The sequence below is a fragment of the Nansenia antarctica genome, assembly GCF_963989245.1.
Source record: "Nansenia antarctica genome assembly, chromosome: 16".
Lineage (NCBI taxonomy): Eukaryota > Metazoa > Chordata > Actinopteri > Argentiniformes > Microstomatidae > Nansenia > Nansenia antarctica.
Window position 1 is genome coordinate 2,511,120 of NC_137686.1, and position 17,500 is coordinate 2,528,619.

General features: G+C 42.0%; 1 protein-coding gene across 1 annotated transcript in view; it reads right to left on the reverse strand.

Annotated features, from left to right (window-relative positions):
• LOC308171672 (voltage-dependent R-type calcium channel subunit alpha-1E-like) overlaps positions 1–17,500 on the reverse strand; it is a gene marked incomplete at its 3' end in the record, with an annotated part of 200,056 nt that overhangs the window by 117,466 nt on the left and 65,090 nt on the right. The window contains 3 exon segments of the mRNA XM_080546544.1: positions 2,162–2,277; positions 2,813–2,916; positions 10,373–10,563. Of these exon segments, the coding sequence (XP_080402670.1) occupies positions 2,162–2,277; positions 2,813–2,916; positions 10,373–10,563 (411 nt within the window).

The window sequence follows — 17,500 nt, forward strand, 5'->3', positions numbered from 1 at the left end:
TAACTTGAGTGCTTGTGAGTAGGCTGCTAAAATAGTCCTTCTGTCTCTTCAGAATATTCCTTCTATCTCTTCAGAATAGTCCTTCTATCTCTTCAGAATAGTCCTTCTATCTCTTCAGCGGTGAGGCTGGGTTGCGGAGGACTCTTCTGTTGGTGCTGCTTCTCCTTCCTGAAAGTTGTCTTGCGATGGTATGAAGTGTTTTGAGGTCCCTGTTCTCAGCTGCATTCAGTGCTTCTAAAGCTAGCTTGTCAATGAGTTCTTGCTTGTCCTTCCTCAAACTCCTCTTGTGTGACATCCAACTTCTGCACTCTCTTTTACTATAACCAAGCTGCTCCTTGTAGCTAATGTTAAGGTGAGTGCTTTATTGGCTTGTTCCCATTTCTTCTCTATTTGACCGTCATCAAGGTCCGCGAGCCCACCTGTGATCTGTTGGACAGGGAGATGGAGAACTCCTTGGCGCCAGCTTGTGTGTCTCCTCTCCATGCTCTCTAAAAGTGTCCTCCATTTGTGTCGCGGTCTGGTGAACTTGCAAACAACACGCTCACTCGAAGGGGTCAAAAAGTTAAAGTGAAACTTATTGTGTCAACAATATCTAGTTTTCTTTTTTTTTCATAACACCAACTTGAAGTTTTAAAGTACCCACTCAATATAATAAACAACAGTTTAACGATCACTAAATACTTTAAATAAAATGTGTGGATTGGATTCACTATTCTCGTTTGCCGGAGGCTACCGGTAAGGGAGACTTGACTTGTAAACATACTTTCGTTTTAGCTCGTGTTCAAAAGCAAGAACTGTGTGTTCATCTTGTTATGTGTAGTTATGTGTTTTTAGCATGTCGATGTTCTCTCAGCATGTTGTGTTGTTATTAAAATACAGTTTAGACCTTCGTAGCGATGTGTTTTCTTAGCCGCTAGCTGTTAGCAGCCTTCGTAGCTGTGGCTGCGTTTAGGGTCACTTTTCTCCCATTCAGTGTTTGAGGTGTACCAACATTCAAATACACCTGTTGTGTTAAATTCTTCTCTGATTTCAATGTGACACATCATTTGAAAGCTTACAATCTGTAGTTTAAGCACATGTAAAAAGCAGAAAAATGACTTTGCCTTCTGGTTGCACATTTCACCAGACCGCGTCACATTTCCTTGAGAGCACGATGTGGTCTGTTTGGTTCTCTGTTTCAAGATCAGGTGATATCCACGTTTTCTTGTGGATCTCGAGATGTGGAAAGATGGTTCCTCCGATTGCTAGATAATGTTTGACCAGGTTAGTTGATTGCTAGATAATGTTTGACCAGGTTAGTTGATTGCTAGATAATGTTTGACCAGGTTAGTTGATTGCTAGATAATGTTCGGCCAGGGTAGTTGGTGCATAGCATTACAGTACACTGATGTTTCTGAACTTTGAGTGGAAACGGTCATGCTTATTCTTGTTTCCATTGCCCTACTCCATTTCTGTGGTTGTCATCTTTGTTTGGTGGTTCCCTGATGTTGCCCATCGTACCCCGCTTACGCCTAAAATCTCCAACCTATCACTCTCACTTGCCACTTGGAAATCCCTGAGATGGAAATCACTTCCCTTTATCATGTAGTGCTCTGATATTCCAAAACCCAATGTATCTTTTAGCTCCTACAACATTTCTCAGCTTCTATAATATCTGCCATTCTGTCTCTCTGCAAGTGTCTTTGTATAACGTCAGTAGAAACTAGTCTTCCTCTCTCTGCACGTTCACACACACACACACACACACACACACACACACACTCTCTCTCTCTCTCTCTCTCTCTCTCTCTCTCTCGCAAACACACACACACACACACACACACACACACTGATTGTAGAGCAATAATAATAAGCCACCCACTTTAATTACATGTATAGTAGATTGAATTAGTTCAAGGCAACATAAAACATACAAATAGAACTCACAAACATGTCCCCACCCATGTGCATTCAGCATTGATACTTAGCAAAGCACTGGTATGGTGCTGGTGTGGTACCAGTAGTACTACAATAGTACCAATAGTACTACAATAGCACCAGTGTTGAATCAGTACTAGTATGGTACTAGGATGATAATAGTGGTAGGGAAACTGTACCTGTCAGTGCCATAGTATATGGTACTAGGATGGTATCAGCTATAAGGGCGTTACTGTTACTGTACCTGCTCTGTCTATCCAGGCGCGGTAGCCGTTGAGCTCTCTCTCCACCTGCTGTTGGCGTCTCAGCTTCATGAAGGCTCTCCTGTTCTCCACCCTCTCCCTCTCCTTGGCAAACTCCCTGCACAGGTAGGGCACAGGGCAGTCACCACCACTCAGTCCCCGCTGCTACAATTCAATTCAATTCAATTCAATTCAATTCAATTCAATTCAATTCAATTCAATTCAATTCAATTCAATTCAATTCAATTCAATTCAATTCAATTCAATTCAATTCAATTCAATTCAATTCAATTCAATTCAATTCAATTCAATTCAATTCATTAGTCCCACTAGGGGCAATTATTTTAGAGCAGCATGTTCACAGAAACACATCAAAACGTCTCACCACATACAATCAGCAACAACAACAACAACAACAACAACAAGTGCACCAGGAGCTAAGAAGATCATTGGGTATCGTGGGCACCTTGAAATAATACAATACAATTCAACAATCAATGAATACGCGTTACAGTGCATCGCTAGCCTGTCCGAGCCCCTACAGGGAGTTTAACTGTCTGACCGCAGACACACACACACACACACACACACACACACACTCACACACTCACACACACACACACACACACACAAAGAAAGCAGAATAGACTCACCCAGAGAGGACTCCCAGAACAAGGTTCAGTACGAAAAAGGAACCGATGATGATGAGAGGGATGAAGTAAATCCAGTTCCATGTGTAGCCCAGAGCATCGTTGGTCTAACGGACACAAACACAACTAACTGCTACAGTACAGTATTCTACAGTACAGTATGCTACATTACAGTATGCTACAGTACAGTATTCTACAATATAGTATGTTCCATCTGATTGCAAAGCAAATCAACTCTACCATGCCTTTGGTGGAGGTTAATCTTTTATACATTCAGACAGTTACCTACCATACATCCTAACTTAAATGGATAGTTAGGGATAGTTTAGGCCTACGTTTTGGCTTAAAGTTTGGCCTCCAAATTGGGACATAGTCTACGGTACTTTCTTTTGGCTTTTGGTTAGCAGTATTAAGTTTAAGTTAGCTTGTTATAAGTGGCCATTCAAACAAATACAAAGTGTATATATACTTTATATATTTTACGTTATGCTTATTTACCTGTACACTATACATATACACAGCTCTGTTTAATAATTTCTTTATTCTAGTCGTACATTACATTTTTTGTTTTTTGTTTTATCTTCACACTTGCTTTGGCAATGTAAACACAAGTTTCCCATGCCAATAAAGCCATTTAAATTGAAAAAAAAGAATAATCTAGATGCATCTTCAGCCTTCTCTGTCCAAGCCACGCAGCACTGGAACACTCTGCCCTATAATGTAAGGACCTCCACTACCCTTGGGCTGTTAAAAACAAATCTGGCTTAACACTGCGAGCCAACGTTTTTTCACCTACTTTTAGCGCGATGAGGTGTCGAATCATACGACCACTCTTCACACATATAGCGCAATCTGATATGAAGCTTGAGTCAGCTGAAAATGAACTATGGAACAAATGTAAATATAAATGATATATATGGAGAGGAGATTGATTGAGACTGCGGGAGCTTTACTAACGAATGAAAGTTGATTATCATTATTAAAAAAGAATAGTAATAAATATTGCAATATTGTGTTATTATAGTTATGAGCTTCACAGTGATAAAGTCTGTTTATTTGTCGTGAACTTTGCCGGTAACGTCAGCCTGTCAGCCCCTGCAACTGCTCACAGGGGTTGTTATATGTGATTATATGGAACGGCTGAATATGTTCATTCTTTTTATTTTGATTACATTATATAATTGTATTTGGTATAATGACAAATAAACTTGAAACTTGAATGATCTCACAGGAGCGCGTACCTGCACGGAGCGTTCATGTGCCGCAACCTGTTATAGTTAGTTTCACCTATATTAGTGAAAAGAGCTGAAAGAAAATACATGAAAGAAAGGAGAGAACGAGTACAGAATGATGAATCATTCAGAATGTTATTGGTTTTAATATTTCACAATCTGCCAGAATAAGCACGCTCCCTCGCACGCCCAGCCCATCATTTTTTATGCCGCTAATGTGTGTAATGAAAAGTGTGACAATGTTGAAAGACATGGGGCCCTATTATGCACTTCATCAATAAGACGAGGCGGTAGATCTAAACTTAAGACGTGGAGGCGTGGTCAAGGCCACTTTGCTATTATGCGTGCTGTAGTGGGCGCCTAAAACCCGGCGCTAAGCAAAGAAATTAGTCATGGGTGTGTTTTGGGCGTCTTCTCAATCAACCCAATCAGCGTGCCAGGTGCCATTCCCTTTAAGAACCGGCTGCGTTGAGTCATTAGCTCTATGCTATTATAGAAGTCCTAAGAAGGAGGTCAGCGCGCTTCTCTGCCTCTCCCTTCTGAAATAAAGCATTTATACTGTGACCGTAATTGACGTCTTGCCGTGGAGCCACGTGCGTGTTCATGTGTGCCCACATGCATGCGCAAACCGTGGAGGCGCGCTCGTGTTTCAAAACGTGCATGAAGTCTAAACTTAAGAACTTTTCAAACCACTTCTTAGCGATAGGAGCAAAGTCAGATCGCATAATAGCAGGGGCGCCTAGTGCACTTCATTAACATATGAACACTCCCACAATGAGCAATATATGCACGGGAGTTTTACGTCTTATGTGTGGGCGCCTATCGACACCTGTATAATAGCAGTAGCGCGTATGAAGCACATAATAAGGGCAAAGACATATTACTGAACGGGCCTACCGGGCCCAGGCCCAGGGGCCCCAGAGATCAGGAGATTCTTGTCGCAGGGATGCCGGTAGAAAATGTCCTACTGTAACTGGGACAAATGATATTCCTTATATGAACGTAAAAAAACTATTTTGAATATACTTTTGAATATACTATTTTGAACAATTTTATAGGGGCCCACGTCTTGCAAAAAAAAAGAGAAGCTTGTGTGGGCTACATAGTTTCTATAGCCTACTCAGATTCTAATGCGAATACAGGCTCATTAGATTAATGAGTAGGCTATAGAAACTAGACACTAGAGGGCGCCATTAAAGTTTGTGTACTGGGGACAGGTCACGAGGTCACACTGGTGCAGGTCTTTTACAGATCTTTTATTAAGGCTGAAGATGATAAAAGCCCACAACAAGGACTACTCCGCGTAGTTATCGATTGTGGCCTGCAATCTATGTTTCCAAATGTCTATGTTGCGCTGCGGCTATTTTTGACTCTGCCTGTAACCAATTGCGAAGGGGAGCGGTCATTCTCTGTGCTGTCCAGGATTAAAAACGAATTGCGGACTAAAATGACGCAACACCGTCTCAAGGCTCTTTCTCTCATGGCAATTGAGAGCGAACTGACCAAATCACTGGACTTTAATGATATCGTGGATGATTTTGCACGAAGCAGAGCCAGGAAAAAATGCATTGCATAAGGTAAGACTATTTTATGATTAATTTAGTCTTATAAAGCCATCCTGTGGTTGCTATATATGACACCTTAGTGTTGCCAATTGTTTTTGGTTGAAAGCTGTGTATTTTGTTACTGTACATGTACTGTTGTTGGCTTCAATTGAGTGTGGCATGCCTGTGTTGTAAATCCTGTGTCGTTGAAATACAGGTGAATTTTTTCTAGTTATTGTGCTGTTGGCTTTGAGTGTTCCTCCGCTGTAAAACCTGTTGAGATGCAGGTAAACGTAGGCTATGTCTTATATGCTGTTGGCATTGTGTTAACTTGCGCTCTAAAAAAAAATTGTGTTTGCGCTGGGGAGCGAGGGGGGCCTTTCTACACGTCCAGGCCCAGGGGCCCATTTTTTCATGATCCGTCTATGAATAAGGGTGGTGGTAGGTCTTAACCTGGCGGTGCGTCTTAATTAACACTTAAGACGGCAAGTTAAGAAGTGCATAATAGGGCCCATGATGTCATAATCAAAATATAAAACCTGATTGGATAGAATAAGATTCTGTTGTGATTGTGTTGACATTGTTGTGATGTCAAAAGAAATCTTGGTTATGTAATGTGTAAAGTGGAGAGGAGATTGATCGGGACTGCGGGAATTTTCATTACTAACGAATGATGGTTGATTATTATTATACAAAAATAATCTTAATAAATATTGCAATATTGTGTTATTATAATTATGAGCTTCACAGAGATGCACAAGCCTGTCGTGTTTATTTGTTGTGAACTTCACGCCGGCCGTAACATCAGCCTGTCAGCCCCGGCGACTGCTGTAAGCTTGTAAGCTTTGAAACCCGCTTGTCTCCCCTCTGCCCCTCTGCCCCTAAACTCTTTCTCTCTTCTGCCTGGGGGGGGTGTAGCCTATTTACTTGGTGGTCACCACGGGTCACCATGGGACTGCTCAGAAAAAATTATAATACATTATATACTGTAGGTCTATTATAAATATCCGTTCGTTAAATAATATTCGTTGATGATTACATAATCAAATGTAGGCTACTGCAATTACTTTCATTACTACTGCTGCGAGAGTTAAGAGAGTTGAGTACAACTGAGTACAACCTTTCTGGTGGGAGGTTGCCAGCAACCTTTCTTGCTGGCAAGGATTGGCATCCTTTGTTTGGTGATCGGAAACGATCAAAAAGAGATCATTGAGAATAAGATGACCCTCCCCCATGCATCAACCATTACATCAAGTGATAGTAACTCACTTTAGAAACTAGTTCTTAGCATACACGTTTATTTGTCAAATACATACTCTGCGTGTTTCTATTTGTGATGATTCATAAATAATCTGTTGGTCAAAGATAAACTGATAAATGAAAGGGAGCAACAGAGGAAACTAGGGCCTACCGGCATTTGGAAAAGTAGTACAAATATCCATCTGACATATACTGTATATACAAATACTTATCAAATGTACATTTTGTGATATAAACACAGCTGTTTTGCATCGCGCATAGCCCGCAGCTGTATTTGGAACACGAGTTGCCTCGCTGGAACGAGACAGGCGCGCTGATACACACCACACACGTCCCGCTCAGGTTCTATAGATCGCGCAACCAGGGAATCGCCGACATCATTTTATTTGATGTAATTTCTGTGTTTCTGTGAATTCATATATAGCCTATAGCCTATTGCATTATTAGAAAATTGACAGCGCTATAAATAGTGTCATTCAATGCACAACGCACGTCATTTCACATGTTTTTAGCGACTTTCTGTGGCAGCGAAATACATTATCAATATCTTATTATCAATTAGCAATATACTGGTGGCCTGAGGTGGTCCAGTGGTCTAGCACCGTGGTCGTGCACACATTATGTCGGCCCTTCTTCTCCTTACTTTCCTGTCTGTCTTCACTATATCAGTCCAATAAAATGAAAACTATGAGTGGGACTGCCCCACTCAGAAAAAACATTATACAACAACATTATATACAAAAAAATACAATACAATATTATAAATATCCGTTCGTTATTATTACATAATCAAATGTTGCCCGCAGCGCAGAGCGCATATGTCTTATTGAGTCATCTGTATTTGGAACACGAGTTGACTCGCTGGAACGAAACAGGCGCCATCATTTTATTTGATGTACACATTTCACGGCAAGAGAATTCCGATTTGTGGCAAGAGACAGTTTATTCACCCAACAATTGTTTGTTCACTGCACATTATAACATGAACACAGTGAGGATTCAAACAAACAACATAATTAATATATCTATGTAGGCTACAACCGTCTTGCCTGTTGTGTATTATTATCATTGCCGACACAGGTCTAATCATAACTGAACATCTGATAATAAGGTGAAGGGCAGTATTATTCATCTTTACTTTATTGGGTGAATAAACTCAATATGAATGATTGTACAGTTGTCTATAGGCAAGAATGGGCTGAAACAATGACAGTTACAGTCCCTCTCAAACTGTAGCGAGATTAGGAGACTACTAATTGTAAATAGTAATCCACAATTATGGTTATTACTGGTGGCCTGAGGTGATCCAGTGGTCTAGCACCGTGGTCTACAGTGATATACAAAAAAGACATTACCGGTATATACAATATTATAAATAGCCGTTCGTTATATAATATTCGTTGATGAGTACAGGCATACTCAAACGTAGGCTACTGCAATTACTTTGCTGCGGTAGCTATGCATGCACCACACAACTTGATAGGTACATACTGTGCAGTGTATCATTCATAACTGTACATAGGCTACACATATCATAATATCTTATCACTATTGCATGGAACTTGGGTAAACCCGCTGTGAAAAAAAAAACTCAGCTCCAACAAATCTGAAGGGATTAGGAGACATACTGTACAGTTTATAATTTTCATAACTGTCTGTACATACACATATCTTATGTATAGGGATGTCCCGATCCGATATTGATATCGCATATCGCTGCGATATTGGTCCTGAATGCTGGATCGCAGATCGCACCAGAAAAAAAATAGGCTGCGATCTGCGTGCCTGATCTGGCGTGTCACTCACGTGATGACAACAGTAGTAGTCAGTGGTCTAGAGAGAGTTGGCTAGTAGCTACCTGTGTGTAGTGAGTCTGACAATGTCATGATGCCAGCTGGTGAAATCATAAACCATTTGCTTAAGTAATTTTTCGGTTATTTACATAGTCTGAAACTACAGATGGTAAGCTTTCAAATGATGCGTCATACATTGAAATCGGAAAATAATTAAAGACGCCATGAGTATTTGAATGCACCGAATGGGAATGCGACAGGAGAAAAGTAACTGACCAAACCACAACAACAAACGCTGCTAACAGCTAGCGACTAACAGTGGTACATCGCTAGGAACGTCTAACTGTGTTTTTATAACATCACAGCATGCTGAGAGAACATGGACATGCTAAAAACACATAACTACACATAATTAGATGAACACACAGTCCTTGCTTTTGAACACGTCCTAAAACAATGTTTACAAGTCATTATCACTTACCGGTAGCCTGCAGCAAACGAGAACAGTTAATCCAATCCACAGATTATAAGTATTTAGTGATCGTTAAACTGTTTTTTATTATATCGACTCTGTACTTTAAAACTTCAAGTTGCCTGTTATGAAAAAAACCGAAAACCAGATATTGTTGACACCCCTTCGATTCTGCGACTGGTTTCTGGTCTCACCAGCGGGCGTCTCTAGGCTACACTTTTTAAAAGGGTCCTATAATTGATTTGCCATTTGTAAGAGAAGATAAATAGAATAAAAACCTGAAGGCACCAAAACTAGAAATCAGACAGTAACTCTATTTTTTCTACAATGCTGAATGCTGCAGGTTAAATTGTTTTAACTGTAAACCAGTTGGTCACTGAGTACTGCAGAGTACTGTTTTGTTGCTTGAATAAAGGCTGGCAGTCTTTAATAGCCAACTGTTGTTGTGGACTATACTGGGGAAGTATTTGTTATTATTCAGGAGTAAAACAATAAATACAAATATCGGATCGGTATCGGTATCGCAGATACCTGAAGCCCAGGTATCGGTATCGGTATCGGTAGTGAAAAAATGGGATCGGGACATCCCTACTTATGTATCCCTATTGCTATATATAGCCTATATAAACACATTATGTTACAAATATCAGTCTTATCCACTGTATCTAATTCAGCACCGAAGCCTGAAGATTGAGCACAGTGTGTGTCCCCTTGCTACCTCTGCTGATATAAAAGAATTGCAGCCTTGGAGAAAAAGATGGCAGCCGAATACCAAGGCAAATACACAGACACACACAGAAATACTGCAAAATCGCTTTATACTAACTCAATTTTGAAAATGTAAAGATGCTGGGTGGTAGAACGCACATATCAAGGAAAAGTCATGAAAGGAGGGTCCAACGAGTGCAAAGGTAGATATTTTTTTGTTTGTTTGTTTGTTTTTGTACTCACTGAGATCAAATGACACCTCACGGCTGCCCTAGTGTTAAGGGGAAAATCTGGCTTACGGGAAACCAAATCTGCACCCATAACATAATTTAACTGTGTCTTTTTTAACTGTGTCTTTTATATGCTCTGTATGATGCTGTTGTATTGTTTATGTTATCTTGTGTCATTTTAGGATGCCTTTTTAAACATCTTGGCCAGGGACCACAGATGAACATTTGCCTCCTGGCTAAATCTGGCATATTTACACTTGTTGTTAATTGATATGCATTGTCCCTTCTTAAATAAAATGGAGTTGAAATGTAGATGTGTCTCACATTGTAGAGCACGGCGGTCCAGCCCTCCATGGTGATGCACTGGAACACAGTGAGCACGGCAAAGAGGATGTTGTCGAACTGGGTGATTCCGTCGTTGGGGCCGATCCAGTTGCCGTAACAGTCGTACTTCTCGGGACACCTCCTCACCCCGCACGCAAACTCCACCTCCGACATGTCCACCGTCTCGTTGTCTAATGGGGGGGGGGGGGGGGGGGGGGGCAGTGGTGAGGAGACCTGTTGTATAAAAGCAATATCACACTGGAGGTCGTGCTGTTATACTGAATATCAGCACGGCTGTGATTGTCTTCTACTCGGCCTGCGGCCTCGTACCTACGACCGAATCACAGCCGTGCTGATATTCGGTATAACAGCACTCCCTCTGGTGTGATATTGCTTAAATCTCTTTGTCTACAGAACCTAGAACCCAGTTTTCACTCACCGAACACTTTATTAGGAACACTTGTACACCTTCTCATTCATTCAGGTGGTATAATGGTGTGGGGAATGAATCTTGGCACACTTTGGGCCTGTTAATACCAATCAAGCTGCAGCGTTTGCAGGAAAAGTGCTATACAAAAGTTATTATTATTATTATTATCAATCATTATTATATATTAGAGGTGGGACGCGATAAAAAAAAAATCTAATTAATTAGAGGCTTTGTAATTAATTAATCGAAATTAATCGCATCAATATTTGAGACGAAAAGCAACAGTTTTCAATTCAAATGGATTTGGTATACGAGTGAATCAATGAATAGATATATACATAAGTTTAAAGCAGCAAAATCCTGTTTATTTTATCTCCACAGACCAACAGATCACACAATGTACCTAACCTAATGTTACCCTAACCCTCCCCACCCTCCCCTCCCCACCCAAAATATCCTTGGTCAAAATAATAAACAGACCAACAGCTTAACATAAAAAAAAATAAAAAATAAAGTGCCATCTAAAATGGTAACACAAAAGTAAAAAAAGTGTGATTAAAATGTGTTCAAAAAGTTAATGCATTATTCTTTTGGGAATTAATTAATAGAAATTAACTCATTAAAGTCCCTGCCATATTATATATAGCTTATTTATTTATTTATTAAAAGGATCCCAGCTTTCTTGGGTCCAAATCCATTACATGATGCTACACAAAGAAAGAAAGCGGTCATTCATGTACATTCATTTCTGACTCTTAACTTACCCAGTTAGTAGAGGTTGGGTCAGGGTTAGGATTAGGTTGGTAGAGGTTGGGTTAGGGTTAGGTTGGTAGAGGTTGGGTTAGGGTTAGGTTGGTAGAGGTTGGGTTAGGGTTAGGGTTAGGTTGGTAGAGGTTGGGTTAGGGTTAAGGTTAGGTTGGTAGAGGTTGGGTCAGGGTTAGGGTTAGGTTGGTAGAGGTTGGGTTAGGGTTAGGTTGGGTTAGGGTTAGGTTGGTAGAGGTTGGGTCAGGGTTAGGGTTAGGTTGGTAGAGGTTGGGTTAAGGTTAGGGTTAGGTTGGTAGAGGTTGGGTTAGGGTTAGGTTGGTAGAGGTTGGGTTAGGCTTAGGGTTAGGTTGGTAGAGGTTGGGTTAGGGTTAGGTTGGTAGAGGTTGGGTCAGGGTTAGGGTTAGGTTTGTAGAGGTTGGGTCAGGGTTAGGTTGGTAGAGGTTGGGTCAGGGTTAGGGTTAGATTGGTAGAGGTTGGGTTAGGGTTAGGGTTAGGTTGGTAGAGGTTAGGTTAGGGTTAGTTTGGTAGAGGTTGGGTTAGGTTTAGGTTGGTAGGGGTTAGGGTTAGGTTGGTAGAGGTTGGGTCAGGGTTAGGTTGGTAGAGGTAGGGTTAGGGTTAGGTTGGTAGAGGTTGGGTTAGGGTCAGGGTTAGGTTGGTAGAGGTTGGGTTAGGGTTAGGGTTAGGTTGGTAGAGGTTGGGTCAGGGTTAGGTTGGTAGAGGTTGGGTTAGGGTCAGGGTTAGGTTGGTAGAGGTTGGGTTAGGGTTAGGTTGGTAGAGGTTGGGTTAGGGTCAGTGTTAGGTTGGTAGAGGTTGGGTTAGGGTTAGGGTTAGGTTGGTAGAGGTTTGGTTAGGGTTAGGGTTAGGTTGGTAGAGGTTGGGTTAGGGTTAGGGTTAGGTTGGTAGAGGTTGGGTTAGGGTTAGGTTGGTAGAGGTTTGGTTAGGGTTAGGGTTAGGTTGGTAGAGGTTGGGTTAGGGTTAGGGTTAGGTTGGTAGAGGTTGGGTTAGGGTTAGGGTTAGGTTGGTAGAGGTTTGGTTAGGGTTAGGGTTAGGTTGGTAGAGGTTGGGTTAGGGTTAGGTTGGTAGAGGTTGGGTTAGGGTTAGGGTTAGGTTGGTAGAGGTTGGGTTAGGGTTAGGGTTAGGTTGGTAGAGGTTGGGTCAGGGTTAGGGTTAGGTTGGTAGAGGTTGGGTTAGGGTTAGGTTGGTAGAGGCTGGGTTAGGGTTAGGGTTAGGTTGGTAGAGGTTGGGTTAGGGTCAGGGTTAGGTTGGTAGAGGTTGGGTTAGGGTTTGGTTGGTAGAGGTTGGGTTAGGGTCAGGGTTAGGTTAGTAGAGGTTGGGTTAGGGTTAGGGTTAGGTTGGTAGAGGTTGGGTCAGGGTTAGGTTGGTAGAGGTTGGGTTAGGGTTAGGTTGGTAGAGGTTGGGTTAGGGTTAGGTTGGTAGAGGTTGGGTTAGCGTTCGGGTTAGGTTGGTAGAGGTTGGGTTAGGGTTAGTTTGGTAGAGGTTGGGTTAGGGTTAGGTTGGTAGAGGTTGGGTCAGGGTTAGGTTGGTAGAGGTTGGGTTAGGGTTAGGGTTAGGTTGGTAGAGGTTGGGTTAGGCTTAGGGTTAGGTTGGTAGAGGTTGGGTTAGGGTTAGGTTGGTAGAGGTTGGGTTAGGGTTAGTTTGGTAGAGGTTGGGTTAGGGTCAGGGTTAGGTTGGTAGAGGTAGGGTTAGGGTTAGGTTGGTAGAGGTTGGGTTAGGGTTAGGGTTAGGTTGGTAGAGGTTGGGTTAGGGTTAGGTTGGTAGAGGTTGGGTTAGGGTTAGGGTTAGGTTGGTAGAGGTTGGGTTAGGGTTAGGTTGGTAGAGGTTGGGTTAGGGTTAGGTTGGTAGAGGTTGGGTTAGGGTTAGGTTGGTAGAGGTTGGGTTAGGGTTAGGGTTAGGTTAGTAGAGGTTGGGTTAGGGTTAGGTTGGTAGAGGTTGGGTTAGGGTTAGGATGGTAGAGGTTGGGTTAGGGTTAGGTTGGTAGAGGCTGGGTTAGGGTTAGGGTTAGGTTGGTAGAGGTTGGGTTAGGGTCAGGGTTAGGTTAGTAGAGGTTGGGTTAGGGTTAGGGTTAGGTTGGTAGAGGTTGGGTCAGGGTTAGGTTGGTAGAGGTTGGGTTAGGGTTAGGTTGGTAGAGGTTGGGTTAGGGTTAGGTTGGTAGAGGTTGGGTTAGCGTTCGGGTTAGGTTGGTAGAGGTTGGGTTAGGGTCAGGGTTAGGTTGGTAGAGGTTGGGTTAGGGTTAGGGGTAGGTTGGTAGAGGTTGGGTTAGGGTTAGGGTTAGGGTTAGGGGTAGGTTGGTAGAGGTTGGGTTAGGGTTAGGGTTAGTCTCATGAATGATTCTCAGGGCCACATGGGAACAAGAACAAGATGTTATCCATGACCAACACTGGACAATTGATCAGCTGCTTAAGTAGTGCATTCTTAAATTAGACTTAACCTTTTTGTCATGGCACAACAGTACAACAACATTTATTTTTTTCTCTAGGCACAGGGTCAGCCATAGTCGGCGCCCCTGGAGCAATTAGTGGTCAAGTGCCTTGCTCAAGGGCTCAACGGCACCTTAAATATGATGCCAGCCTCTCTAACCTATAGGCTACCTCTGCCCTCTAATATTTGAATTTCTTTCTCCCCATTATTTCATTTAAGGTTCTCCCGAATTCTCTACCATCTTTTTCTATAGAATTTATTCTTTGTTTATAATATTCCTTTTTCATTCTTTTATTCGGTTTTGTCACTTGGTTTCTCAATTGACAATATTTGAGTCTGTCTTCCACAGAACCTGGCTTTGCTAATGTAGATTTGGCTTCATCTCTCTTTTTCATGAGGTCTTTTAAAGACTCATTCAATTCATCGCTTGAATGCCACAGCCTATTTGAGTATTGTTCCTGACCATGTGCATCCCTTCATGGCCACAATTTACCCATCATCTAATGGCTACTTCCAGCATGATAATGCACCATGTCACAAAGCAAAAGTTGACTAAAACTGGTTTCATGAACATGACAATGAGTTCAGTGTCCTTCAGTGGCCTTCCCAGTCACCAGATCTGAATCCAATTGAACACCTTTGAGATGTGGTAGAATGGGAGATTCATAGTTTGAAAATGTACCTGAAGAATTTCCAGGAATTGTGTGATGCAATCATGTCATCATGGACTAGAATCTCGAAGGAATGTTTCCAACATCTTGTGGAATCAATGCCACGAACAATTAAGGCTGTTTTGAAAGCAAAGGAGACCCTACCCAGTATTAGTATAATGTTGTATTGTTTCTGGCCATTCTAGAGTGCTTTCTGAAGTGCCTCACAACATCCCTGCTTCCCTTACCTTTAGTATAGCATGTTAGCCACTCTGGATGGATCCATTTAGGATGGAGATGCAGTTAGCTAGTGAAGGAGCCTAATTACAGACTCACTCACCAAACCCCTCATCATGCAAATATCTTCTGATGGTAGTTAAAACAAATACAGGTGCATCTCAAAACATTTGAATATCATGGAAAAGTTCATTATTTTCCGTCATTTTACTAAAAAAGTGAAACTTTCACATATTCCTAGATTCATTACACATGAAGTGAAATATTTCAAGCCATTTTTGTTTTAATGTTGACGATTACGGCTTACAGCTCATGAAAATCTAAAATCCAGTATCTCAAAATATTCTAATATTACACAAGACCAACGAAAACAATTATTTATAATACAGAAATGTCGATCTTCTGAAAAGTATGTTCATTTGTATGTCCTCGACAGCACCCTTTCATTCCACTCCCACGTCAACAACACCATCCGGTCTGCTTACTTCCATCTTCGTAATAACAACCGCCTCCGCCCTTCACTCACTCCCAACAGCGCCGCAATCCTGGTCCACTCCCTCGTCACTTCTCGCCTAGATTACTGTAACTCCCTTCTCTTTGGTCTCCCCCTCTCTCTGGAAGAGCTGTACAACACACGCTGTCTCAGGAAGGCCTCCAAGATCTCCAGCGACCCGACCCACCCTGGGTACGTACACTTTACCAGGCTGCCCTCGAAAAGGCGGTTCAGGACCCTGGCAGCAAGGACAAACAGACTGAAGAACAGCTTCTACCACAGGGCCGTCCAGGCCCTGAACACAGCAAAGACCTAAGTTCTGGGCCCTGGACAGTCTGGACGGATTGATGGCAGCTGCTGGCCTGAAAAAATCAGGTGTAGTGCTGAGGCACAAACATGTACATTTCAAGCCTGCAAACTGTGACACTTTAAACAAATGTGAAATAATACTATTGTGCAATATGACAACCGTAGTCGTCTATCTGTACAGTATAGTACAGTGGATAGTGTACATAGCCTTTATTTATGTAAACCAGCTCCTTCCCTTCTTGTGATTTTTTAAAACGTTTTTTTTCTTTTTTTTTTTCTTCCCCTTTCCTAACACCAGGGGAGCCACCCCTCCTAAATTTCGTTGTTTGGTACCTGTACTGTAGCAATGACAATAAAGTCCATTCATCCATTCATCATCCATTCATTCATTCATTCATCCCACAAACTGCTCCACAAGATCCAACTGGTCCAGAACGCTGCTGCCCGTATTGTCACCAGAACCCCTGTCATCAATCACCCCCATTCTACACCAACTCCACTGGCTCCCCATCAAACACCGCATCGATTACAAAATCCTTCTCCATACTTTCAAGGCCATCCATAACCTCGCCCCTCCATACCTGTCCGACCTCCTCCACATCAACATTCCCACCCGGTCCCTCAGGTCTGCCTCCTCCATCAACCTGACCGTCCCCCCAGCCCGTCTGTCCACCATGGGGTTTAGAGCCTTCAGCTGCTCCGCCCCTCGCCTCTGGAACTCCCTCCCCCACGACATCAGGAACATTGATTCAATCTCCTCTTTCAAAACCCACCTCAAAACCCACCTGTTTACGCAGGCGTATCCCTGTTGATTTACTGTTCCCGTGCTGCTCTGCTACTAGCTATGTTTTATACTGTATATTTCTATGTATTTTATATTTTGAATTTTTTGTAACTGTTTTTAAATTTGTTGTTGTACGGCGACCTTGAGTGCCATGAAAGGCGCCTTGTAAAATAAATGCATTATTATTATTATTATTTATGCACTCAATACTTGGTAGGGGCTCCTTTTGCATGAATTACTGCATCAATGCGGCGTGGCATGGAGGCAATCAGCCTGTGGCACTGCTGAGGTGTTACGGAGTCAGGTTAGTCATGTTACAGTGCCCTGGTAATGGGACAGTGAAGCTTTTATTTTTATTTTTTAATTTTGGCTCTATACTCTATAATATTTTCTTCATGCAGCAGTTTGTTTGTCTTATCTTGATCAGCGGTCAGGTTAAATACTATCTTTGTCCTATGTGATTACAGTGTACAGCTGGGTAATTAAAAAGTAGCTGAGAAACCCATGCAGGGTGCCTACCGATGTTAATAACATATTTATGCGTGTTATCATCCGCCCCAATCACAACATTCATTTACAGTAACAATTTAATTCGCCACCCTTTGTTTAAGCAAAGTGAAAACCAATAACTAAACTTGCTGATTGGAGTTTTGTGTAAATAAAAACAAATGATCATAATCCAACATTATTATGTGTATTCTTTTAAAGAAGGGTGAGAGGGGATTATGTGGGTCTTTGTGAGAGTTGGATAAAAGAGCCATTGTGAAAGTAGTCTTACAAAACGTGAGTGAGAGAGAGTGAGATTTAAAAATGTGTGACAGGATCTGGTGTTTTGGTCCCCAAGTCGACAAGGTCATTTTTCCTTTTTTTTTTTTTACAGATTATGTAGGTGCAGATTGTAAGATTTCAAATGATGTGTGATACTGTAACGAAGAGACAGAGGGTAGAGAGAGAGTGAGGAAGTGTGGTAGTGAGCAAGGTAGAGAGAAACTGAGAGAGGGAGAGAGCGAGTGAGAAAGAG